The 26,006-nt window shown below is 36.5% G+C and overlaps 1 protein-coding gene across 1 annotated transcript in view; it reads right to left on the reverse strand.

The window, feature by feature from the left end:
* Nucleotides 1-26,006, reverse strand: part of CACNA2D3 (calcium voltage-gated channel auxiliary subunit alpha2delta 3) — an 804,577-nt gene that overhangs the window by 527,212 nt on the left and 251,359 nt on the right. The window contains exons 6-8 of the mRNA XM_074199069.1: nucleotides 24,945-25,005; nucleotides 24,699-24,849; nucleotides 10,469-10,543 (exon numbers count right to left, since the gene is read on the reverse strand). Of these exons, the coding sequence (XP_074055170.1) occupies nucleotides 10,469-10,543; nucleotides 24,699-24,849; nucleotides 24,945-25,005 (287 nt within the window). The remainder of the gene's footprint in view (nucleotides 1-10,468; nucleotides 10,544-24,698; nucleotides 24,850-24,944; nucleotides 25,006-26,006) is intronic.

A 26,006-nucleotide genomic window follows, 5' to 3' on the forward strand; every position in this document is an offset into this window, starting at 1 on the left:
TTAGTTCTACCTATTCTTCCAAAGACAGCCTTCTTTTTTAGCCTTTTTTTGGTACCAGAGAGAGCTTCACAAAACGGGAATGGAGAAAGTATCAGTTTTCACAGCTTTTTTTTTAAAGACAAATTCAGTGGGGTTATGAAGGTAGTGAGACAAAGAGACTGGGTTCATTATTCTATCACATACTGGAGAACAGGGGCAGGTTGAGCTCTGGCCTCTCATATTCAGGGCTTTACAAAGAGTAAGAGCTTAATAAATGTTTGATTGATTAAGGCTATTGGTGGAGAGGGGTGAAGTACATTTGGCTTGCAGCAGATAGGCAGAGAAAGGCTAGACTTAGCATGGGCCTGCCACCTCCAACTGGCATTGAAGACGTACTACTTAGTCTAGCCCCATTAGGATGTAAGCTCCCTGAAGATAGAGGTGAAGCCAAGATGGAAGAAGAAAGGCAGGGACTCACTTGAGTTCTCTCCCACCCCCCTCCAAATTCCTTTAAATAATGATTCTAGGGGCAGCTAGTGGTGCAGTGAATAGAGCACCTAAGCTGGAGTCAGGAGGATCTGAATTCAAATCCAGCCTCAGACACTAAAAGTATCAAAAGTGCAGAATAAAATTCAACATTAAAAAAATGATATCTAAACAAATGCTAGAGCAGTGTTCCCCAAAAAGATGAAATGAAACAATTTTCCAGCCTAAGACAATTTCAAAGGTTGGCAGGCAAGGTCTGTCTAACCTGGGTGAGACAGGGGTACAGGCACTACCACAGAAGCTGTCTTGGGAAGCCACTGAGTCAACATCTACTTCTGGAGCTCTCGATCCACAGACAATAAGGGAGTCAGAAAGAAATTACAGGAGCCCCTTTGCTTGCCTCTTTCCATACTGGGAACTGGGTCACTGTCCTGGGTAAAGCAGGAAATAGGAAGAATGCAGAGTAATGGACAGAGAGCAAGAAAATAGGACGTGAAATGCATTTGAATTAGAATGTCCATACTCCAAACAAGAACTACAATCTGCTGCTTGTGAGACCTTGAGCAAGTCAAGTAACTTCTCTGCAACTTGGTTTCTTCCTCTATATAGTGAAAGGTTTAAGTTAGATGGCCTCTAAGTATATTCAAGTTTGGGAAGCTTGATCAATTATATAATCAAGCTGTAGATCAATGTATTTAGATTTGATAAGTGGTGGAAATTAGAGGTATGGAGAGCTGGCCTCAGGCTCAAAGGCAGACTCCAAGCCATATCATCTTTGTAACTCTGATATACTACTGATTCTCAGTGTTCTAGTCAGCTGATTTTCATGCAAAATTGGAAATAAAATCTCATCAACATGGGGGGGGATCAGTTTTCTCACTAAAAAGATTCCAGATCAATGAAATCTTATATGTCTGTATTTATATGTGTGTATTTATATATGTGTGAATTTGTAAACATACATAAGCATACTTTTGTATATAGGCATATATTCCTACAGGCATGCAAAGATAAAGATATAAATATATGCAGATACATATATATATATATATATATATCTACAAAAACATAAATATATATATATATGTAACTACAAATATATTGTAGATGAAATTCTCAAAAGAAAAAAGTAACATATTGCCTAAAGAGGCATTTTCCATCACTCAAAGGCTTGGAGTAGAGATTATCATGAATATATGGAAATTTTCTCATTCAAGTATAGGCTGGACTAGATGGTCTCCAAAGTCCCTTTAAATTTTCAGATTGAATTTGACTGTATCTTTCCATTGAACCAATGACCTTGTTGAATCTTTAGGTCCTTTAAATCACATGAGATACTTTCATTTCTATGGATATTTTGTTTTGGTGACTTGAGTATTAATTTATTTTTGTTTCCTTTTATTTTCTTATAGATTATTTTTTCCCAGTCTTAAAAACAGGATAAATTTTTTGGGTCTGGGTTTTAAAAATAGAATAAACCCCTGTCTGACTGCACTTTTGGTCTCTGAACAACCTATAAGACCTGCAAATTATACCTGTTGTCTCTCTCTACATGGGAGGGCACAGAGTAGGGAACAGAGGGGAGGCAAGGAGGCTGGTTGATACTGATTTTCTCTGGTTTCATAATGAAATTGTTAGGAAAGCCACTGATTCTCATGACGCAATTTGGGGTTTGTTTAGATGGATTTCTTGCAAAACCAATGAATCTCAGAAACCCACATAAGTCAATGACCCTGTTTGCTATTTTGATTTTCCCATATGGGGTCAGAAGACAACCCACATGAACTGCTAAAAATATCATGAGAACTTCTTTGGTTCCCCCCAAACAATTTCTTGGTGATCTTGGATTGAAGCTCAGCTTTTTCACAAAGCGGAGGTGGTGACAGGAGGCATAGGTTTTGGAAATTTCCATCAAATATAGACTAATGGAAACCCAAACTGTCAAATTCTACTAAAGGTGGACTATTTCAGGCAGGATGTCAACAAACACTTGTGACTGCGTAAGAAGGGAACAGATTGTGAAGGACTTTAAAAGTCAAATAAAGGATTTTCTATTCGATACTAAAGAAATAAAGAATCCCTGGGGTTTTCTGAGCAGGGGAGTTGCATGGTTGGATTGATGCTGTGGGAAGAACAATTTGGCAGTTGAGTAGAGAATGGACTGGAACAAAGAAAAACTTAATGAAAGGATACTTATCATCAGCATAATGCCATAGGCCCGGAGTGAGGGGATGGGAGCCTGTACCAGAGTGGCAGTGATGGCATTGGAAACAAGGGAATGTAGACAAGAGATGGAGGGAAAGCAGACTAACTGTTTGGATAGTTAAGATAAGAGAAAGTAGTGTTGAGGATGATACCTAGGATTCAAGCCTCTGATCTGTAGGAAGATGGTCCCCTAAAGATTAATAGGGAAGTTTTAAAAAGGGAGCTGAAAAGCAGTAATAATGAGTTCTCTTTCTGGACACATGGAGGGTTAGATGACAATGGAATATCTAGTTAAAGATGTCCAACTGGCAATTAGAAATGTGATCCTGGAGGTCCAGCTACAAGAATAAATCTGGGACTCATCTGCATAGAGATGATAATTCAATCCATGAGAGTTGGTGAGATAAAAAAAGTGAGACATCATAGAGAGAGAAGAGAAGAGGATCAACAGCGGACCCTTGGGAAAAACCCATAATTAGAGATTGTGAGCTAGATGAAGTTTCAGTTAAGGGAACAATGAAGCCAGACTCATAGGAGGAAACCCAAGAAGAACAATGTAGGGGCGGCTAGGTGGCACAGTGGATACAGCACCAGCCCTGGAGTCAGGAGTACCTGAGTTCAAATCTGGCCTCAGACATTTAATAATTACCTAGTTGTGTGGTCTTGGGCAAGCCACTTAACCCCACTGCCTTGTAAAAACTAAAAGAGAGAGAGAGAGAGAGAGAGAGAGAGAGAGAGAGAGAGAGAGAGAGAGAGAGAGAGAGAGAGAACAATGTAGTAAAAACCTAGTGAGGAGAGAGAATCCAGGACAAGGGTGATTAACTGTCAAAAGCTGCAGAGATCATGAAGAGCAAGGACTGGGAAAAAAAAATCCTTACATTTGATAACACTGGAGAGAGTAATTTTGGTTGAGCGATGAGGCTGGAGGCCAAATTGCAGAGAATTAAAAAGAGAATAGGAGAAAAAGAAGTAAAAGAAATGATCATAGATAGCCTTCCCAAGGAGGTTAGCCACAAAAAGAAGAGAGAGAGAAAGAGAATTTCAGCTTTGAGAGTGGAAAAGAATAGAACAGGCAAAGGGGGTATGAGAAGTGCCTAATAGACAGAGGAAGATGGGAGATGTAGAGAACAAAAAATGGGAGGAAAATCAGAGAAATCCCCTGTAGGAATTGATACTAAATCTTGAAGGATTCCATGCATTAGTTTAGAGGGAAGACACAGAAGACAAAGATCTATATAGATTATAGAGGATATAGGTAAAACTAAAAGCCCTACTCCTGTGTCAAAACCAGTCCTTCTGCCAGTAGGGTAAGAATCTTTTTTTTTTCCTGTTAAGAAGAATTAATCTACTCCCATAGAGTCAAATGCCATCTGTAGATAGCTGAGTATAAAATCTTCTCCTCTGCCTTGGCCATTTTCCTAAGCCCCAATTCTACATTTAAAACCACTTTTTCAAGATCTTCCCTGGATATTATATCAACCTCTCTAAATCAACAAGAACAAAAGTAAACTCACCATCTTCTCTCTGAAACATATTCCTTTCCCAGGTGTCTTTTTTTCTGTTGAAGGGGCCACAATTCTGTCAATTATTTAGTCTCTCAACTTCAGAATCATCTTTTGTTGTTTCTCCATTCAGCATATCCTATGATTTGCCACACACTGTCAATTCTAGCTCTGTATCATTTCTCGTCCATCCGTCCGTCCATCCATCCGTCCGTCCGTCCATTCATCCATCCGTCCACCCACTTATCTATTCATTGTCAAGAGCTCAAATCACTGTAGAACTGAGAAAAGGCAGGGATATAGATGTATTGCATTAGAAAAATTCCTACCTCATTCCCTTTCCCATCCTTTGTAGAATGGCTTAAAAAGGAATGAAATGTCTATAATTCTTCCTAGACATTTCACAGACTCAGGAAATAGTCCAGCTTGGGATGATGTGGCTCTAAGGTTTAAGAAACTGATGTGGAAACTTGTGATCCAGAAAATATAGAAGGATTTAGTGAATATGATTATGGTGATTTCTGGGAGTATATTCATGTGAGATTGAAATATTCAAAGAACAGATCCAGTGACTGTGAGCTTGCAGTCTGGCATTCAACTTACATTTGCGACTGACAGAGGGGTATAGCTTCAGATTGAGAGGCACTGAGGTGAATAGGCATTTGTAATTCGTTTAATCAACCTAGTATGGTCATGTCATGATAGATCAATCTTGGCATTGATGAGAAAAGAGGCCCATAGAATCATAGGCCTTTCTGTGATTTTTCCTCTTTTCCTGGGATGGGTACTTAAGTTTGTACATGAGGCTACAACATGTGAAATGACTGCTGCCTTTCACTGAGGAGGCTCTTTACACAAAAAAAAGACTTGAATTGTAAACATTAGCTTTTTTTATTTCTGTGTCTAGTGTTTTCTTTTTTTGATGATGTAGTTCAGATAAGATGAGGAGCTAAAGTATTCAGTTATGTAGAGTTGAGGTAATGCAAACATGGTCCTTCTTTTCCTCATTTCTAATATCCTATTTCAAATTCTCTCTACCATTCTCTATGTAATTCTCCCTTACTTAGTTCTCTATACTATTCTCCACAAGGGGCTACTCCAAGCTCTCTTTTCGCTCTTCATGTCCCCATCAGCAATCCCTTCTCTGCTATCTCAGTAGAGACTGTCACTCCACGGATTATTGAATTGATGCTATACTCCCTCTTCTTCATATATCACAACCTGCATCAATCCCCATCAGCTCCACTTTCACTCCAGTATTGAGGTGCCCTTTCTCCTTCCCTAGGTCAAAGCTTCTCCTGTACCATTGACCCCTTCTTCTCCTGCACATTGACCTTAATGCACTGCCTTCCTATCATCTTCATTGTCTCCCAGTATACCACTTTCTACTCTGCTGATAACAAATTCTCCCCATACTCATTACATACCATGCCCATGTGCTATCATCCTATAACTCCTCTCCCTTGCTCAGCCAAAGTCACTGAAAAAGCTCCCATCTATACTTGGGCCACTTCCGTCTCACTCTTTTTAACACCCTGGATCTGGGTCCTTACCTCATTACTCAACCGGAATTGATTTCTCCAGAGTTATCAATGATATTCTAATTACCACAGTTAATAGCATCTCCTCAATCCCCAATCACTTTAATCACTCTGCTTGTCACTTTTCTGCCTTTCATGTCAGAATCATCTCATGTACCTGGGTTTGGGGGGAGGGCATTTCTCTGCCTTTGTTCATTACCGGATGAATACTAGGTTTTTTCCTTTATCTTGAGCTCCATTCCCACATTAACAACTGCCTACTGAATATTTAAGGAGATATATATACCAAAGGCATCTCAAACTTAACATTTCTTTATAAAACAAAACAAAATGTTAACTTTCTCTCAAGATCCCCCCCTCCCTCCCAAATTCCCTATTACTATTGATAGCTCCACCATCCCTCTACTCACTCAGGATGAAGTCCTGTTTTCACCATATCCTGATTCCCCAATCTCCTGCACGCTGAATTGCCAAATTTTCTTGTTATCTCCCACAAGTTTTCACATGAAGCCTTCCTACCCCACTCCCAGAGCCCCCATTCTGCTTCAGTCCTTTAACACCTCATACCTGGACTATTACAGTACTCCTCTACTTGGCTTCTTTGTATTTACCCCATTACAATTGATATTTTAAAAATATTTTGTTTATTTTTCCAATTACATGCAATGATAATTTTCAAAAATCTATTTTTTGCAAGATTTTGAGTTTTACATTTTCTCCCTTCCTCCTTCCATCCCCTCTCCTGATAGAAAATAATCTCATATAATGTAAAGAAGAATCAAATCAAATCAGAAAAAAAAAATTAGAGAGGAAAAAATATAATACGTAAGACAACTTTAAAAAACTGGAGATAATAAGCTTTGGTCAGAATTTCAATTCCACAGTTTCTTGTCTGGATTCGTTGGTATTTTCCATCACAAATATTTTAGAATGATTCATCTTTAAGGCAGATGCCAAACTGATTTTCAGTGTAGGTCCTGCTGCTCTACAAACTCCAATAACTTGCCTGTTACATAAGATCAGCTCTATAGTCTTGTTGGACATTTAAAAGTCTTTACAATTTTGACCAACTTGTATCTATCTAGTCTTCTTACACTTGCGTCTCTCCTCACACTCTTCAATGCAACCATAATAATCCATTCCCTGCAATGAATAGCATCACCCAAATATGAGTTTGGTTTAGTGTGGAGCTATGTCAATTATTAGAAGATGGGGGTGCACAGGCTGCTCCTCCCTCCCTGAAATGAATCATTTCTCATCTGAAGGCCTTAGTACTGGCTCTGCTTTGTGTTTCTCTGCCTCCTCAGGACAATAGCCCTTTGAGGGCACAGATAGCTCCCCCTTTGTCTTGGTATACCTGCACTAAGCACAGGGCCTGGGACAAAGTTATCTCTTAATCTATCCCTGTTAATTGATTATGATAATAACCTCCCTTGTGATCTCTGATGTTCTTTTACTTCCCTTCTCTAATCCATCTTTTTTGTTTTACTACTTTTAAACTATTTGTTTTACTACTTTTAAAGTCATTTTCATAAAGCCCAAGTTTTATGATGTCATTTATCCATGTGGAAGTCTTCAGCAGATTCCCAATACCTAGGATATACAATAAGAATACACATACATACATATAAACATATGCAAACATATATGTAGAGAGGAAGTTTATTTTCTCTAGAATTATGTATAATATAAACCATATCTGTATATGTTCATATGAGAGTATATATATATATATGTATATATACATATATATATATATATACATATGCATGTCTACACACAGATAGACACATATGGAAGATTCCTTTCAGGGTAGATCGACAGCTGTTTGACTAATTATTTGTAAGGGGTATACAAGAATTAAAGATTTTACCCTAAGTCATGGAGCCAACCCAAATAAGAGATGAAGCTAAGTTCTTCAGCCCTGGAGGGTCAACTCTATCCATTTCATGATATTCTCTTATTATTAACCTACAAATCTTTCAGAAGCCATTTTCAAAGTGAAATCCCACTTAATTTCTTCCAAGTTTTAAGCTCCCATTTGAAAGAGTCCAATGTCCCAATGATCGATACTGCTTCAAGAAGTAGGTTGGACACATCAAGAATCATCTTCCTTTTTTTTTTTTTTTTTTTTGCTAGACAATGGGGTTAAGTGGCTTGCCCAAGGCCACACAGCTAGGTAATTATTAAGTGTCTGAGGCTGGATTTGAACTCCTGACTCCAGGGCTGGTGCTCTATCCACTGCACAACCTAGCTGCCCCTCCTTTTTTTTTAATTGCATCAATGGACACCTATCTGAGAGTTTTGGAGGATACCACAATGTCCTTAATGAGGAAACAAAGCCAGAGTTATGCTTTAGCCAGCTAAAATGAAAATCCCCAGAGAAATCCTATTGTAGGTTATCATTTTTCTTGTCTTAATCTAGAAAATGAATCGAGCCAAGCAACTTCTCAGAATAGTTTACTCCTTCCCAGAATTACTCCAGTATTAGGGTTTCTGTGTGGTTTCGCCTTAAAACTCATTTGAATTTTCATTTCCCTGAATCTGTTCCTCCTCTACTCACTTGAATTAAATTAAATCCTTTTCCCTAATTATTATAATAGTGTGGAAGCAATAATAGAATTTCCAACCAAAACAAAAAAGATGACTGAAAATATTTTTTGTCCTATCATAGCCTGCAGGATCTCACTTTATCAAGCTCTATGACCTTAAGAAGCTCCAACTTCTAAGTTTACTTGGTTTTCTTCTAGAGATTGTGGATTAAAAGTAGCAGGTTAGAAAAATGTCACAATAGTTGTGATTACAACTCCCCAGGGGTACAATGATGCTACTCCATAATAGCAGAGAGTAGTGTGGTGCTATTAGTCAAGTGAAGAACATAGAAAGATCTAGGTTCATAGATGCCACTGTCAGAACCTCAGTTTCTTTATCTTTATAATGGAAATAATTATGACTGTATCAATGCAGTGGAGTAGACTCATGTATGAGCTTGATCCCCTGTTGGAGTCATATAAAAATTTAAAAGAGAATTTAAAAGTCCCCCCCCCCCCCGGATATTTCTGTTTTTGACTTATTGCTCCTTTTAGCTGTGAAAAGGATATCCATTCTGTGATTTCCCTCATATAGAATCCTGGATTAATGCTACAGTATTCTCTGATCATGATACCATGAAAGGAATGGGTTTTGAGAGACAGAAATCTCCCAGTGGATCAAGATGGCTTTGCCAATGTGATCTTCCTACTTATGCTGCCATTGCATCTAAAATTGAATGAAGAAAATGAAGTGGGATAGAAATGGGAACCATGGTTTGAACCAGGGATTTGAAGCATGGCAAGAACATCTGGATGAGATTTCATTAAAAGAATATCAATGTCTGGAAGTTTCTCAGTCTCAGTCAGTTAACTAACTGCATTTCAAGAAATCCCAGGGTCATTAAAATGAATCATTTGAGTCCTGTGAAGAATGTTCATTTGTCAGTGTTTTTCCTAAGGTGAAATTGAGGCTCACAACAAAGATATGAAGTTTTCTTCTTTTCATAATTTTTGAAAATATATCAGTTCATAGCCTCAGATCTATATAGAACCTGGGACCGGCTGCTATATCCATAATCTTTTTAGAACTCTGCCAGGGAAAAGTAAGGAGAATAGTGTTTTTCCCTTCATAGTTTGAGTGTCTGCTGATGAAGAGTGGGCCATCCAACAACCACTGAGAAAGTCCATTCATGTGCTCTGAGTAGCTTCTGATATAAACGTATGGTACCTCTGAGGTGTACTATATTCCAATAATGTTAATTATATGATAGCCTGCTTCTCTGTGAGTTTTTAAACCCAGGAGAGTTTTATTAGCTGTGGGCCTCCACCACTTCAACAGGATCCATAAGTGTAGAGCTACCTCACATCATTCTGCCAGCTGTACTTCAAGCAGTTGCAGTGAGATTCAAAAGAACAAACTTGTGTGGAGGTCTTTACAAGTTTGGCAGTAAAAGGGAAAAGACTCAGAGATAATTCATCTGGAACAGAGAACAGGGTCATCTAAACTAATGAAGTCATTTACACAGATGGGGAAACTGAGACTGGGAAGTTGTTGACTTGCCCAGTTGGTCAGAATAACAAAATGGATTTGAACTGAGGTCTTTGAACACCCCAAGAAGGCTCTTTTTATGAAACCACCATACCTTCTTAACAATGACCATCGAAATCCAGAGGTTTGGATGATTTCTTTATCCTTTTCTCACTTCAGATTTTCAGTTCAGCCTCTTAAAACATCCAAGAGAGGAGGGATTTTGGAGAATGAAAAGTCATTGGGAAAATTAAATTCCTTTTACAGAAATTGGTATTCAGTTATTTTTGCTAGAAAATACATGTCCTAAAAGAAAGAAAGGCCTTCCTAGCAAGGAAACCTTTCCTAGAAGAAAGAATAATTCCAACTTATTTTCCAATAAAAGGATAAAAGCCACATACATTTAAGGATATTCAAGTTAAAATACCCTGCTCAGGTGGGCAATGTAATCTGCAAGAAAAATGAGTCCTCACCTTCATTTCAATGACAATCTTTCCAGGAAATGATTTGAACCAAGCAATTTAATTCCTTATTCACCATCATCGGCAGCAAATACTCTTTGAATAGGCTGTAAAGTTATTTTTCATTTTTTAATTTGAATGAACTGTGATTAAATTTCTTCACTAAGGTTTTTGTAATCAAGCAACATGCATCACCACACCGTCTAATTCCCTTGGCTTCTCTGCCTCTCCTTACCTCTTTGTTGGTCCTGTCTGCCTGGACTAAGGTCCCATTCAAGCATGGCTCGACATAGTGGAATTCTTCATTATACTGAAAAGGGAAGAAAAAACACAGAGGGAACTTTTTTCAAGGACTTGAAAGAAACAGCCTAATTTGACAATTTAGTGTCAAATATTCATGCACACACACACAGGAGATGAAATAATAAAAGTGCAGTCACAAGACTCAATTCATTTAAACTGTGTGATCTTTCTCTTTGCTTTGAATAAGTAATAGTCCTTGTCTTCTTTTTTTCCTTGGAAGGAAGAAGTGGAGGAGAGTTACTGATGTGCTAAGGTGTAGGTGAGTTCAGAATTCACACATTAAACTAATCACCCAACAGGGACAACTCTAAATGCATGGAGCTTTCATGAACCTAGTTGACAGCAAACCTGCCAGGTAAGGGTCTGGATAGAATTACAGATCCAGAGCACAGATAAGGCCAGTTCCAATTCCCAGTGCTTCATTCGAGTAAAACTGACATTCAAGTCCAGGAAGAGACGGTCGGGGTGGTGTTGGGGGAAGCAGCTAGAGGGGGATTTGAAATGAGGGAATAATGGACTCTGGTCACCGTGCTTGCAAAGACATTCTAAAACTGCCAGCCAGAAAAATATTAACATTTCAAGCTCTCAAATACATGGCTCCCATCTGCCTCTCCATTGTCTGTCTCTAAGACTTGGGCATCCTGGCCCCTGTGCATATAATACGTTCCCTTCTTACCTCACTCCAACTCTTAGAATTCCCAGCCAACTTAAAAAAGGTAATCACCTTATAAATGAGGTCTTTCCTAATTTTCCTTGACTTTTGGAATGTTTTCCCTCTTGAAATTTCTGTTTTTACTTTCTCCATGCATGTGTTATATCTATCTAAGTCAAAACATAAGCTTTCTGAAGACAGGGTAGCTTGGTGATTATCTTAATATCTCCATCCCCAACACAATCCCTAGCACATAGTAGGTATTTAATAAAGTGCTGTATTCAGTTTGTTGCATATAGTAAGGTCTTGTGAAATGGCAATGCCCATATCCTGAGACTCATATTCTACCTCCTTTTCTCTTCTCATTGGAAGAGTACCATGTCACTTCCAGGGTTGTTCAATTTTTTTCCTTCAACAAAATGGTGACAAGGCATTGTTAGCTTCATCATGATAATCACATCATCAACAAACTAGAAATGACAAATGCCAAGATTGCCAGGCTAAAAAAGTTAGAGTAAATAAAAAGTATTTTTTTTCAAATTCTGTTCTTACATATTAACTTTAAATAGTTAATAGGTTATAAGAGTTTTTGAAAAAAATCCAGTGACTATCCACTTCAAAATATACCAATAACCACAGGCATAAGAAGGATTCCATTTCTTTCTATATTCATTTCACTCAACATTACATCTAGAAAAGCAGATTGGGTCCAGTTATAAGACCATTTATTAAGGCATTTGTAAATACCCTGTTGGATGTTTGATAATAATCTTCATCTGGCAAAAGATGTCCTATAACAGTGTTTTTAACCAGAGGAAAAATCAGATGTCAGATCTTTCTTCTTGAAAAATTAAGAACACAAGATCTTCCTTAAGAGATAAAAGTCAGGTCTCCAATATAACTCAAAGTCAGTCTTTGCTCCTTCAAAAGTGGGGTAAAGGAATAAATAGCCAAAACTATGAAAAGAAATTAAATTCTGATAAAAGAGTAGAAAGAATTTTCAAAGAAGGACAAAGTTCTTGTATGACAAAAAATATCAGGAATTCAAAGAATTTGAGGACATACCAAGGGAAAACCATATAGTAATATCAATCATCTCAGAAATGAATCTGGAAAATGACAAATGTTGGAGGGGATATAGGGAAAATGAGACATTAATGCATTGTTGAGGGAATTGTGAATTGATTCAACTGTTCTATAAGAACAATTAATTAGAAGCTATGCACAGGGCTATAAAACCATTCATACTCTTTGACTGAGCAATATCACTACTAGGTCTGTATCTCAAAAAATATGAAAACAGAAAAGGAAAATGGCCTATAGGTATAAAAATATTTATAGCAGCTCTTTTCTGGTGGCAAAGAATTAGATATTGAGAGGATGGTTCTCTCACAATTGAGGAAAGAATGAACAATTGTGCTATACGATTATGATGAAATGATTGTAAGAAATGATGAGAGGATGCTCTCAGAAATACGTGGAAAGATTTCTGTGAAATGATAAAGTGAAATGTGTTTTTAACAAAGTAACAACAATATTGTAAGATGATCAACTGTGAATGACTTAGCTATTCTCAGCAATACAATGATTCAAGACAATTCTGAAGGACTTATAACGAAAAATGCTAAATATCCCCAGAGATAAAAATTAATGTTTTCTGAATACATACAGATTGAAACAAACGTTTTTACTTTATTTTTCTCGAGTGTACTATTGCTGGTGTTGTTGCTGAGTTCATATTTTCTACATGACTATTATGAAAATGTTTTGCATGACTACACAAGTGTAACCTATACTAAATTGTTTGCTTTCTCAGTAAGAGGGCTTTGAGGAAGGAGAAAGGAAGAGAATTTGAGAATCAAAGTCTTTAAAATGTTTAAAAGCTTTCTCAACATACAATTGAGGAAGAAATAGTAAACATAGTGGAAAAATCTTATCATTAAACTGAAAATATTCCACAAAGTTTTTTTAACAAAGAAATTATCCTTGAACTATGCCAAAATACAAAACAAATTAAGCAATAAGCAATAAGAAAAATAGAGAACTAGTAGTAATAGGGAAGACAGAAAAAGATTTGTTACCAGTAAAAAAATAATAAAGACAATAATTCACAAAAGAATGGACTATTAGTTGAAAAATAGAAATAAAAAATATGTATTCATTGAGGAACAGAATCATTCTAGGGGAAAACAAAATAGGAGAGCAAAAATCAGATAAAAAGACAAATTCACTTGAACAAAGATTGGAATCATTCAAAAATAATGCTATTAGAGTTAGAGTCCATGACTTGGAGAGAAAGTAAAAGAATAGTCAGCTTTTCACAGAAGCATAAAAGTGCAAAGACCACCACATTTCATGGATCTCAGGATTATGGAAATTAAAGGACAGATTGGAAATTGACTGGAATCCATGAGATATCAGAAGAGATTCAGTTTTTCCAGACAAATTAATATCAATTCTTAGGGCTACAGTGGTAAAACAAATGATTTTATAAGAGCAACAATTTCAATGGTATCAAATTTTTCACTCAAAATTAGAGTAGAATATAATGAAAAATCAAGGAAAATTGGATTTCACTTTAACTAAGCATGAACCATAAGACAAAAATAGTGTTTGACAACATATAATTATTATAAGAATTTCTACAGAAAAGAAATTAAGTTTTTCCTTGTGCAAAGGAGCTATTCAATCAATGTTTATTAGGTTGAATTGTCTTTATAAATGTTTTGATAGCTGAATGAAATGAGAAGAAAAACTTCACCAGGTAAATCCTGAAGGGGTTTTAGGAGTGTGTGTCCTTGTGAATTTTAAAATTATGATTGACTAAAGTGTTTAAGCATAAACTCTAGACAAGAAACAAGAGTAGAACAAATGTGGAGCTATTTTAACAATTCTTTAGATCATCGAAATGGAAGAAGAAAGAGATTATGTGGCAAAAGGAAGAGAAGAGAAAAACAAGAGGGAAGAAATAGAAGGCAAGTCAAGCCTGCCTAGGATCTGGGAAATTAAATGAAAATTCAACAAAAATAAATTCCAAGCAACTACCATGAATGATTCTATTGGGATGTGACATAAAATTACAAAGTAACATCAAAATGAAAGAGGTGTGATCTAGATTTCTCTCAAGGTTTCTGGGCACAGGTAAAGAAGAGTAACAGTTATAGAAATTATAACAAATAAAACACAGTAGCTACCTTTGTTTTTTTGATTGCAAGGCAAATGGGGTTAAGTGGCTTGCCCAAGGCCACAGAGTTAGGTAATTACTAAGTGTCTGAGGCTGGATTTGAACTCAGGTACTCCCCACTCTAGGGTCCGTGCTCTATCCATTGCACCACCTAGCTGCCCCAATGCCACCTAGCCGCCCCTAGCTACATTTTTTAAAGAAAAAAATGATTTAAATTAAAAAGAAGTGGAGAGGAAAAATAATAATTAAGTGACACAGTCACACCTGATTAACACAATATACATCAGGCAAAAGAATAAATAACAAAAAAACTTTCATTCAATGGAAAGTTCAAAATCAACTGATAGTGTGATCAGGTGATCACACACTTATACACACCCACAAATGCTGAAATGGATCTCTGATCTCCATTTGAGTATTTCATATATAATAGGGAAGAACAAGAAATTTATCTTCAAAAATGAAAATACAATTCATAAAATTGAAAACACTAATTTCTAAATAACTTGTGAATAAATGGAGAAAAGTGGAGACAATACATTCATATGCTTTAACATAAAAAATCTTTCAGGGGTGAAAGATGATCAAACTATACTAACCAAAAGAGAGCGGAAATGATGTATCATTTGCTAAATGATGCACCATCAGCACATTCTAGAACTCACAGATAACAAACTTAATAGCCATGACAAATAGCTAGTCCAAAAGATGCATAAACTCTACTGAGAAGACAAAGGAAAATCAAATTATCAAAATCAGTTCTAAAAAGGACCAAATAAAAATGAATTGAAAAGATTTTTTCTTAAATAATACACTAATTTACATAGTTCTTTATCAATTTCATGAAATTTAAGCAAGTAGATAAATACCCACAAATATCCCAGTCTTAAAATTGCAAAATAAGAAACAGATTCCTATAAAAATCATAAAGATTCTTTATTCTGCTGTTAATGTGTTATAATATAAAAAAGTACCAGAAACAGATACTTCAAACATTTAGAGGACATTTAATCACAAACTATCTCAGTTTCTTCAACAAAAGAGATAAATTGTAATCCCCAAATCAGAAAATATTAAAGAAAAATATAAATATAATTCATTATAATTACAAGTATTTGTCCAAAATATTAAATTCAATATTGACAAATGGATCCAAACATTTTACTTTCAGTTTATTCTTACTGTCCACAAACAGGTCCTGGTTTCTTTGAACTTTAAAACATCCTCACATAATATGACCATGTCATGGAAATACCATGCTATATCTCTCTTGCTCTTAGGGACACAATTCCTTGAGGAAGCTGCCTATATTCCAGGTTTCCACTTCTTTTGCTGCTAAATCTCTTGGAAATCTGGCTTATCGACTAATAATTCAATTGGAACTACTCTCTCCAAAGTGAAGAATGACCTCTTAATTGCCAAATCCTTGGCCTTATCCTCACTGACCTGACCATAGTCTTTGGCACCATCCAACTGTTTTTTTCCTTCTGGATACTCTCTGTATAATTGAACCTTAATTTCTCATTTCAGCCCAAGAACTCATTACACTATTGTTTTGTTTACCACATCAGAGTTGACTCATATCAACTTTGAAATTCAATAAAAACCTCAGATCTAATGAAGACAAAGCATGCATCTCTAACTCATGAAGTTTATTTTTTTATTCCCAAGTATAATATTTTCCATTTATTCCTATGCAATTTCATCTCATTAGATTCAGCTCTAAGACCTAACCTCTCAAGCATTCCTTTGGATGCTGCTATCTAGTGAATTAGAATAAGAAACTTTCCCTAATTCAATGTCCTCCAATACCATTGTTCTTGAGCCCAAATAACCACTAAGAAATTAGCAAGAAGATAAGGAGGTTAATCCACAAAACAAAACATAGCCTTGCAGGGAACACAGTGGACAGAAGACAGGAGTCACAGACCCTTGTCAGCAAGAAGCATGTTCAAACTCCACCTACAGCAAAACTGAGTTCTGTAACACTGGACAGCTCACTTAATATTCCTCAAATTCCACATCTCAGTAAAATAATGCCTGGAGCCCCTATAAGTCAAAGTTATTATCAGATTCAAAAGAAATGATGAATATAAAATATGTTAAAATAATATCAAATAATCATTAGGATAATTTTAACAATGAATAATAATAGAATACTACCAAGACCATTCCTAATTTAAATCCACTGAATCAGTTGAGAAGAATGAGAATAATGGGATTTATCACCACCATAAGCACCATTCATTTTTGCCAAGATGATCATGGTCCATAAAATTTAAGAATAACATTTGTAAGAGATATTGACATGTAAAATACTTGTAATTTCTAAGATGGATCAAATGAAAAGATTTTTTTTAAAAAAAAAGCAATTTAGCAGACATATCACCCTTGCCATCCTGTGTACTAATGGAGATTGTTTAATCACAAAGCATCTCTTAAGGACCTACTATATACCAGAAACTCATAAAGTGAAGTACTGGAGATAACATAACCAAAAACAAAAAATCCCAAGATCTCCCCAAAATGTTTATGGTAAGTCTACAGTAAAATGAACTTACATGCCAACAATTTTATTCAATTACAAAAAGCAATTATTTGATCTCCTAGCACCATAGTGGGAAGAACATTAAATAGAAAAGAACAGGACTATAAGATAATAACTTGCTTCAAACCAAACTCCATCAAGTATAATACTACTGCAACTACTAATAGAGCGTAGCAAAAAGAAGCTTGAGATAGACGTGTTCTACTCTGGGAAAATTAGGAAGATAAGAAAGGAGAATGGTAACCTAAACTTTGCATGTCAAAGAATAAGAAATTGATGGGAAGTTCTGGAAATAAAAAAAAAAAGGTGATGGCAGAAAAGGGTGATGGCAGAAGCTTTATGAGGATGAAAAACAGTCTAAGAGAAAAAATACAATTTAATAGCAAGTGTGAGAGGACATGAGGTGACCCCAAAAGACACAATAGATCAAAAACATTAACTCCCCTAATGTGTTTCAAGATTTTTGGGCAGGGTTGCTTGGATTCAGTTAAACAGTTTTATAATTTTATTAGCTCTCATTTTATTAAGTAGCTTCCCAGAAGGAAAATGTGGCATACCAATTAAGTAACGAATCAAGACAATCCAAACTTTTCCACCCATATCAAAGGCACCTCCATGATCTTCCACATTAAAAACACCCATTCTCTAATCTGAAACACAACTGGACACAATTAGACATGCTGAACCAACTCATCCAAAAGGGCAGGGTCACCTCCCCATTTTAGAACCCAAGTCTATTATTTCAAGAAGTGAATCCATCATAGATGACAAATGGAGAACGTGGCTGTGAAACTATGTCTGTGTAGTAAAAGTAGAGTATCTAAAAGTTCAGGGTCAAATGCACAAATGGTGTTTCTTCTCTATTCATATTTGTGAAAATACTAGTTTGAGACATTGCAATTGATTTAACAATTATCAACCAAGTTATTCTTTTCATTTTAATTTTTTAATGTGTTTAGTGTACAGCTTAGGCTTCTGTCAAGTCACTTTTTTTTTCAAATTTCCACCCTGGCCAGAATTAGCACTGTGGTTATTTATGAAAATATTATTAATTTAATGTATAGCTTGGAGTTACACTTCAAAGTAGTTGGAATAGGCCTTTCTCTTGTTGCTGCCTCAGACATTGCTGTTCATGCACCAATGATCTGACCTTAAATTTTAACTGAGACTGCACAAAATCAGTCTCCTATTTCAACTATTCTTTTGTAATTCAATCATCTAGCCCATCAATTTTAGATAGATTTTGCAATAACCTGCCCATGAAAGCTAAAACGATTTTTAACATTATCTTTTTATGTTTATGCTCTGGAAAGCCTTGAATTGGAAGTTTTCCCGCATCATGTGTAGATGCATTGAAGAATGAACTTAGCAAAATATACAAATCAGATTTAACAGAAAGCCTTAAACAAAGATATGTGAAATTTAAATGATTGTGCATGTCTATGTCACCTTAGAAGTACAAGAAACTCCCATGAAGAAAAATGTAATTATATTGTAAATTCTTTTTTGAGAAAAAATTAACAATAAAAGTAAATCACACTAATAGTTATCTATAACATACTATTTGTAAATAATAATGCTTGATTGTTTCAGTATTTATAGTAACAGTTTGAACTATTCACTGGAGAATTTGTTGGGGGGGGTTGGTATGTTTATTTAATTTCATCTCCAAAAATTTCATCTCCAATTAAATCTCCAACATTATAGTCTTTTTTTTAACTATAGCAATGCAAATGTCGGAATTTGATTTATACACATGAAAAGAATGATCATTACTTCCCAAGTCAAGATCTTCTAACTTGTTGGTGGGGCAAATTGAAAGCCATAAGCCATTGAATTAAACATCTGAACTCCAAAGAGTCCAATCCTCTAATTTTACAGATGAGGAAAGTAAGACTGAGAAAAGATAAGGGACTTGTTCAAGGTCATACTAACAGTAATTGGCAGGAATGGTATTTGAAACCAGGTCTTCTGTACTCAGGTCTAGGTCTGTTGTTTGGAATTCTCACCTTCCCTCTGCTTTTTTTTTTCCCTTTGGTATCCTTCAAAACTCAATCGGAATATCACCTTCTATGAGACATCTTTTGATTCACCTTCCATTCTTTTTTTTTATAGTTTTTGCAAGGCAATGGGGTTAAGTGGCTTGCCCAAGGCCACACAGCTAGGAAATTATTAAGCATCTGAGGCCAGATTTGAACTCAGGTACTCCTGACTCCAAGGCCAGTGCTCTATCCACTGCATCACCTAGCCGCCCCCTCACCTTCCATTCTTTACAGGAGTCAGTGTCTTCCTTATGAAATCACCTCCCATTTACCTTTGAATATATCTTGAATTTCCCTAGTTATATTCACATTGTCTCCCCCGCAATGTACGTAAGATTCTTGATGGCACAGACTATGGTCCCTTTTTTTGTGTCCCCCAATAAGTAATCCAGTACCTGGTTGATAGCAGCAGAATAGCTACAAAATAATAATGATAATAATAATAATAATAAAGCTGATTAACTGTGTACCCCTTTGCACTGAACCTTTTCATATCTAAAGAGGTCTGTTCTTCACTAATATTTTCATCAAGGAAAGATTGAGAGAACTGGAAGACTGTTCCCTTCCATTCTCTCTGGATCATAGATGGAAGACTTATATGACAAAGATTGATTTAATTACATTGGCTAAAGAGGGTTTCATTCTACTGGCACAGGCCCCAGACCAACTTTTAACAGGAGCCCACACTGTCATGAGGGCAAATCTTGTTCTAAGGACATTCAGATGTTAATTCATTTGGGTAGGAGTGGGGTGGAGATGGGGGGGATCCTGGACAGGTGTGAATAGAGTCAACAAAAGGAAAAAAAGGTAAAAAGCATCTAGGGATTTAAGAGTCCATGAAAACCACTCACAATTTTTGCCAAATGGGACACTCCCCTTTCAGGGCTTTGGGAAAGTTCTTCATTAATATAATTTCCACTTAAGTCTATCTCACTCCCAGTCTTGACCACATCGTAAAATAGGAAAATTAATACACATACCAAACCCCACCCCAACAAATTCTCCAGTGAATAGTTCAAACTGTTATTATAAATACTGAAATAAAATATTATTTAAAAATGTGGCATAGATAACTATTAGTATGATTTACTTTAATTGTTATTTTTTCTCAAAAAAGGATTCTTAATATAATTAGATTTTCCTTGATGTTAGTGTCTAATATTTCCAAGGGTCTAGGCATAGACATGCACAATAAATATAATTTTATATATACATAAATACATGAATACATATTGTACATAATTGTTCTGTCATATGTTATTAAAGCATATTATGTAGTAAAGCATGCATGTAGCATATTCTTATAGAATATTACATTAAGCTATATTATAGTGTGTCATTATTCTAGTTCTACTATGCCATGCTATGTAATATGACATGATGTGACACAATGTGATGTATGAAAGAGTTATTCTTAAAGTTGGGAAGATATGGGGTCACATCACACTGATCAGACTGCCTGAACTGATTAAAAAAAGAAAATGATCAATGTTGGAGAGGATATGGAAAAATTGAGACACTGATGCATTGTTGGTGGAGTGATGAACTGATGCAATCATTCTGGAGTGCAATTTGGAACCTGCTATGTGCATACTCTTTGATCCAACAATAGCACTGCTAGGTCTATATCCCAAAGAGATCAGAAAAAAAGGATAAAAATCCCACAGGTACAAAAAATATTTCTAGCAGCTCTTTTCATAGTGGCAAAGAATTAGAAATTGAGGTGATACCCATCAATTGGGGAATGGCTAAACAAGTTATGGTAAATGAATGTGGTGGAGTACCCTTGTTCTGTAAGAACTCATGCATGGTCAGACTTTAGAAAAGCCTGGAAAGACTTACATAAACTGATTCTGAGTGAAGTAAGCAGAATCAGAACACTGTTCACATTAACAGCAATACTGTGAGACAATCCATTATGATGGACACATCTTCTTTCAGCATTTCAGTGATCAAAGACAATCCTGAGAGACTGACTTGGAAAATGACATCATATCCAGAAAAATAACAAAAACAAAAACAAAAAATACTGGAATCCGAATGCAGAGCAAAATATACTACATTCAGTTTTAAATTTTTCTCTAGGTTTTTTCTTTCTTTCTCATGTTTTTCCCCATAGCTCTAATTTCTCTTTCACAACATGTTGAATATGGAAATTTGTAAAACACAATTGTGCATATACAACTTTTAGCAGATTGTTCACTACCATGGAAAGGGGAAAAGGAAGGGAAGGTTGTAGAAAAATGTGGAATTCATAAAATTGCAAATGGATCAGTGTTGAAAACTACTTCTGCATGAAAATGGAAATGGAAATGTAATAAAATAAAATAAAATCCAAAAGAAAAAAAGATGTTCCAATTCTTTGATATTGCTTGACCTTGAACTTGATAGAAGCTTGACTTCTCAACGTTCTACCTTCTAAGACATTTTAGGCATAAGTGGGTTGCCAATCTGCATTTTCTACAAAATTCCCCAGTCTGACACAATTCCATACCCATGTCTCTCTTAACCCACCCTGACCCTTAATTGACCAGCCCCAGGGAGTAGGTTAGCAAGTCAAACAATGCCCCCTGTGATCATAGGACAAAGACTAGTGAGCTGGTAGGACCCTTGGGCATGGCTTCTGGTGGTGGATGATAACATCTGTCACTTCTGGAATACTGGAAGGTCTGTCAGACATCACATGGATATGATCTCATTTGAATCTCACAGCATCCTCCTGGAGCCCTAGTTCACAAACCTGGGAAAGGTCAATGCCTTATCTAAACCCCAGACTTCCAAACACTAAGTCCAAGATCTATCAAATATTCCACATTGCTTCTTAAGAAATGGGGTCTGGAATGGTTAAATGACATGCCCAAGGTCATGAGTTAATGGCAGACCAGGGATCTCATCCAAGGCCCACACTGGGGATTTCATCTTAGGTTCTAGGTGGGCAACTTTTTAATGCCCATCCTACTGTTCCTTACATATTTCTTTATGGGAGTGAACAAAATCATTTAATTTTTTCCCCATGCTTTTCCTATGATAGCAGACAAGTCTATCATTAGGCATGAGCCGCATGTGGAAATTTAAGTAGCTTAATAATTGTGCTTTACATATTTGTACATCTTAATGAACTTGGATTATTTGAATTAGATTGGTTTTGATAGTGGGTCAATAAATCTCACCCAATAAAGACTTTACAATGTAATTAGGTTTTCCTTCATTTGAGTCTCTGATATTTCAGTAATTAATTGAAGATTAATAAGAAAGATATTCTCAATTTAATGACCTCTTATCTTTAGAAAGTAGAACAAATGTTTAGGGTACAGAGGAACCAAGCAGACAGCTTTTGCATATTCCAGTTGAGATGATCAGGTTGTAATAACTTTCCTTGTATGCAGATACAAAGTTCTAACTCGTTGGAAGATCACCAACAAAGAAAGAAATGGTTCCTCATGAAAAACAATTTGACAGCATGGGCCACTGCTGCTGTTTTCTCCAAGGGTTTTCCTCCCTACTTTCCAGTCCTTTAAAGTTGAAAGATGCTGGTTATGGACAGGAAAGTCCAGCTATTTCCCTTTTCTTCTTTTTCAGAGGTGGGAGACTAGGGACTAGGGAGATGTGCAGAGTATAGCAAACTAGTTTTTTAATGCTGTCTTGCTTTGGTGAACATATTTTCAACTTAACCACTGCTGCTGTTGTTACATGGGATGATGCTCTGGGAAGGAAGGAAGGAAAGAAGGAGGGAAGGAAGGAGGGAAGGAAGGAGGGAGGAAGCATGGAAGGAAGGAGGGAGGAAGGAAAGGAGGGAGGGATGGAGGGAGGGGAAAGAGGGAGAGAGAAAGGGGGGAAGAAGGGAGGAAGTGAGGGGGGAGGGGAGGAGGGAAGGAGGGGAGGAAGGAAGGGGGAGGGAAGAGGGAAGAAATGATGGAAAGAGAGATGGAGGAAAATAAAGCGGGAACAAAGAGAGATGAAGAAAAGAAAGTTGACATTACTTCTGAGGAACCCCCCCCCCCCCAGTAGCTTAAAGAGAATCCTTCATTGTCTTTGGAAGAGTCACAGAATGAAAGATTTGGAAGGGACCTTAAGGGTCAGTTAGTCCCAACCATACATGAATAAGATTTCCCTTCTCTAATCCAGTAAGGAAAGTCCCAGTCTCTGCTGGAAGAATTCTGTAGAGGAAGAAGTCATGACCTCCCAGTTGGGCAGAGTGTTCATCATTAGGAAAAGATTCACGACATGAAGCCTAAAGAGTTGTTTTTTTAAAACCACCTTACTCTATTGTTTTTTCATCCATGATGCCTTCTGGAAAACTGGAGAAATCATTGTGGTTTAGTTAAAAATGAAAAAGGTTTCAGTGCAATAAAAAATTTAAAAAAAACAAACAAATGTCAGATTAGGAATAGAAGATTTGTGTTTGAAGGGCAAGTCTGTTACTCTCAGTGGGACTATGGGCAGCTTACTCACTCTCTGCTATGAAAATGGAAAGACATCCAAAATCATGGAATTTTAAGGTTTGTAACTTGAATTTCTAGATAGATAATGTGGGGGATACAACCTCAACTATATAAGGAAAGCAATGGGATGAAAGCTATGGCTGGAAAATAATAGAAGTTAAAAGGATCATCACATGATGAGTAATAATAATAGCTACTATTTCTATAATACTTGGTATGTTCCAGTGCTTAGTACATGCTAAGTTCTTTAAAATTATTTCATTTGATTCTCACAAGAAAACTGGGAAGAAGATGCTATAATTATCCTCATTTTACAAATAGGAAACTGAGGCATCAAAGTTTAAGTAATCTGTCCCATGTCACCTCGCTAACCAGTATCTGAGGCTAGAGTTGAGTCAGAAACTCTTGATTTCAAGCTCAGGGCCACCATGCTGACTTGTAATAGTAAACTCAATACATAGCCATAAAATTCTGTCTCATCATCAGATTCTAGAATCTAGAAGTCAACCAAAAATCTCATATTCTACTAGAAGTAATGGTCTCTCATAGGATGGTGAAGTAGATGAGAATGCCAGGCCTGTAGGCAGGTACACTCATCCTCCTGAGTTCAATACTAGCCTCAAATATATACCAGTTGTGTGGTCCCATCACTTAATCCTGCTTGCCTCAGTTTCCTCATCTGTAAAATGAGCTGGAGAAGGCAATAGAAAACCACTCTTTGTCAAGAAAACTCCAAAAGGGTCAAGAAGAGATGGACATGACCGAAACAACTGAACAAATAAATCACAAAATAATAACAGCAGTCACTGGTAGGGGTGGTATCATGCTCTACTAGTCCTGGAATGTTACATTTCATTCATTAATCCATTTATTCATTCACTCACTCATTTTTTTTACCAAATATTAATTAATTAAATCTTTATTATGTTTCAGGCTTTAGACTGTTGATATAAAGACAACAATAAAACAGCCTCTAACCTTTGTAGAAAGTGGGGTTAGTAGGAATGGTAATAGCAATAGTAAAAAAGTTGCAAATACTTTCCAAAAGGCTAGAAACTGGGGAAAGTAGGAGACAACTCATATAAGAAGCGAGCCTTGAGTTAAAGCTTGTTAACCCCAGCTCTACAAAATAACCATGAGAAGGTGGTCCCATCTAGCAATGAAGCTGCAGTCCAACAATCCTTGTTTCAAGATTCCACATTTATAATGAAACCATCAAAGTTCACTAAACAATATAAAAAGACATTAAGGAAAAAAAGCAAAACAAAAAGCTAAAGTAAAGCAGATGACTCACAGCAATGATGTTGAAGAAGTCATCGTCTCCAAGGGTGTCCAAAATCGAAGATACTGTTTGTTTGGCAATGGTCAAGCGTAGCCCTTTCATACTGCCACTCACATCCACTAAGATAACAACATCTTTTGGAGAAGTGGCAGCTTGGATATACCTAGATTGAAAGTCAAAATTTAAAAAAAATTACTCCTAAGAAGTTCTTGCTTTGCTTTCCTTCAATAAATTTCAGGAGTTGACTGTATTGCCTACCATTTTCGGTTTCTGCAGTCAAAAGCAATGACTCCATTCTCATCTGGTTCCCATTTAATACCTATAAGAAAGATTGTGTTATAAGAAAACAGAAAAGTTCAAATGTTCTTAAGTAGCATTCAGAACTCATCCAGTTTTGCTGATTGAGCAGATATACTTAAAACTTGCATGCAAAAACTAAGAGTTGCCGCTCCTCAGATAGAGATAGCCAGCTCTGGAAAAGCACTTGAAGGAAATCTCCCTCCAGGAAACGTAATCATCAGCTCGGCTGCTCAAAAGCCCAACTGTGGAGTGAAGCCTTCTCTAGCCCTGTTCTGTCCATCAAACAAGTCAGACTTCAGGCTCTCCATTGGCTAATAAGACAGTTCGCCAAATTAATTTCCCCACTGCCCATGCTATGGATCTATAGGAGCCAGCAATTGTCAAGTCTGATGGCATCACTCATAGGCTTGGTGTTAGACATCTTGCCTCAGATCACTTGAGCCTGGTGAGGTAATGTCTCCAATTTGAGGGTCAGAGGGAATACAATTCCAGGTCTGTAGCTCTGACTATCCACATGCTTCTCCCCCCACTCTGATTCTGTTTTTTAAATCAAGCCATTTTTGGCCTTGCTGTCTATATTAAGATCAAATAAAATGGCCCCATGTATTAAGATAATATGGTATATGAGAAAGAGTAAAATGCTTTGGGAGACCCAAGACAATTGATCAAATCCCCATTCTGACACTTTTAACCTGCGTGACCTTGGACAAGAGACTTAATCTCTCTAAGACTCAGTTTCCTCATAAGGGAGTTGCACTAAATAACATCAAGATTGTGTTCAGTCCTATAATCCTGTGATGATAAGGAAGTTAGAATTTTCATTTGTAGAAAGTAGAATTTGCCTCAGAGAATAGGGATATGGGTACCTCCACCAGTAAACAAACAAAACCAGAATCTTAGAATCAGAGAGTTAGAAGGGAGTTCAATGACCATCTAGGCCAATCCACACACCAAAGAAAGACTAACAGTGACACAAGACTCCAAGGTCTTGTGTTCAAACCTCACCTTGGCTATTTACTG

Source organism: Macrotis lagotis, chromosome 8, assembly GCF_037893015.1.
Source record: "Macrotis lagotis isolate mMagLag1 chromosome 8, bilby.v1.9.chrom.fasta, whole genome shotgun sequence".
NCBI classification, from domain to species: domain Eukaryota; kingdom Metazoa; phylum Chordata; class Mammalia; order Peramelemorphia; family Peramelidae; genus Macrotis; species Macrotis lagotis.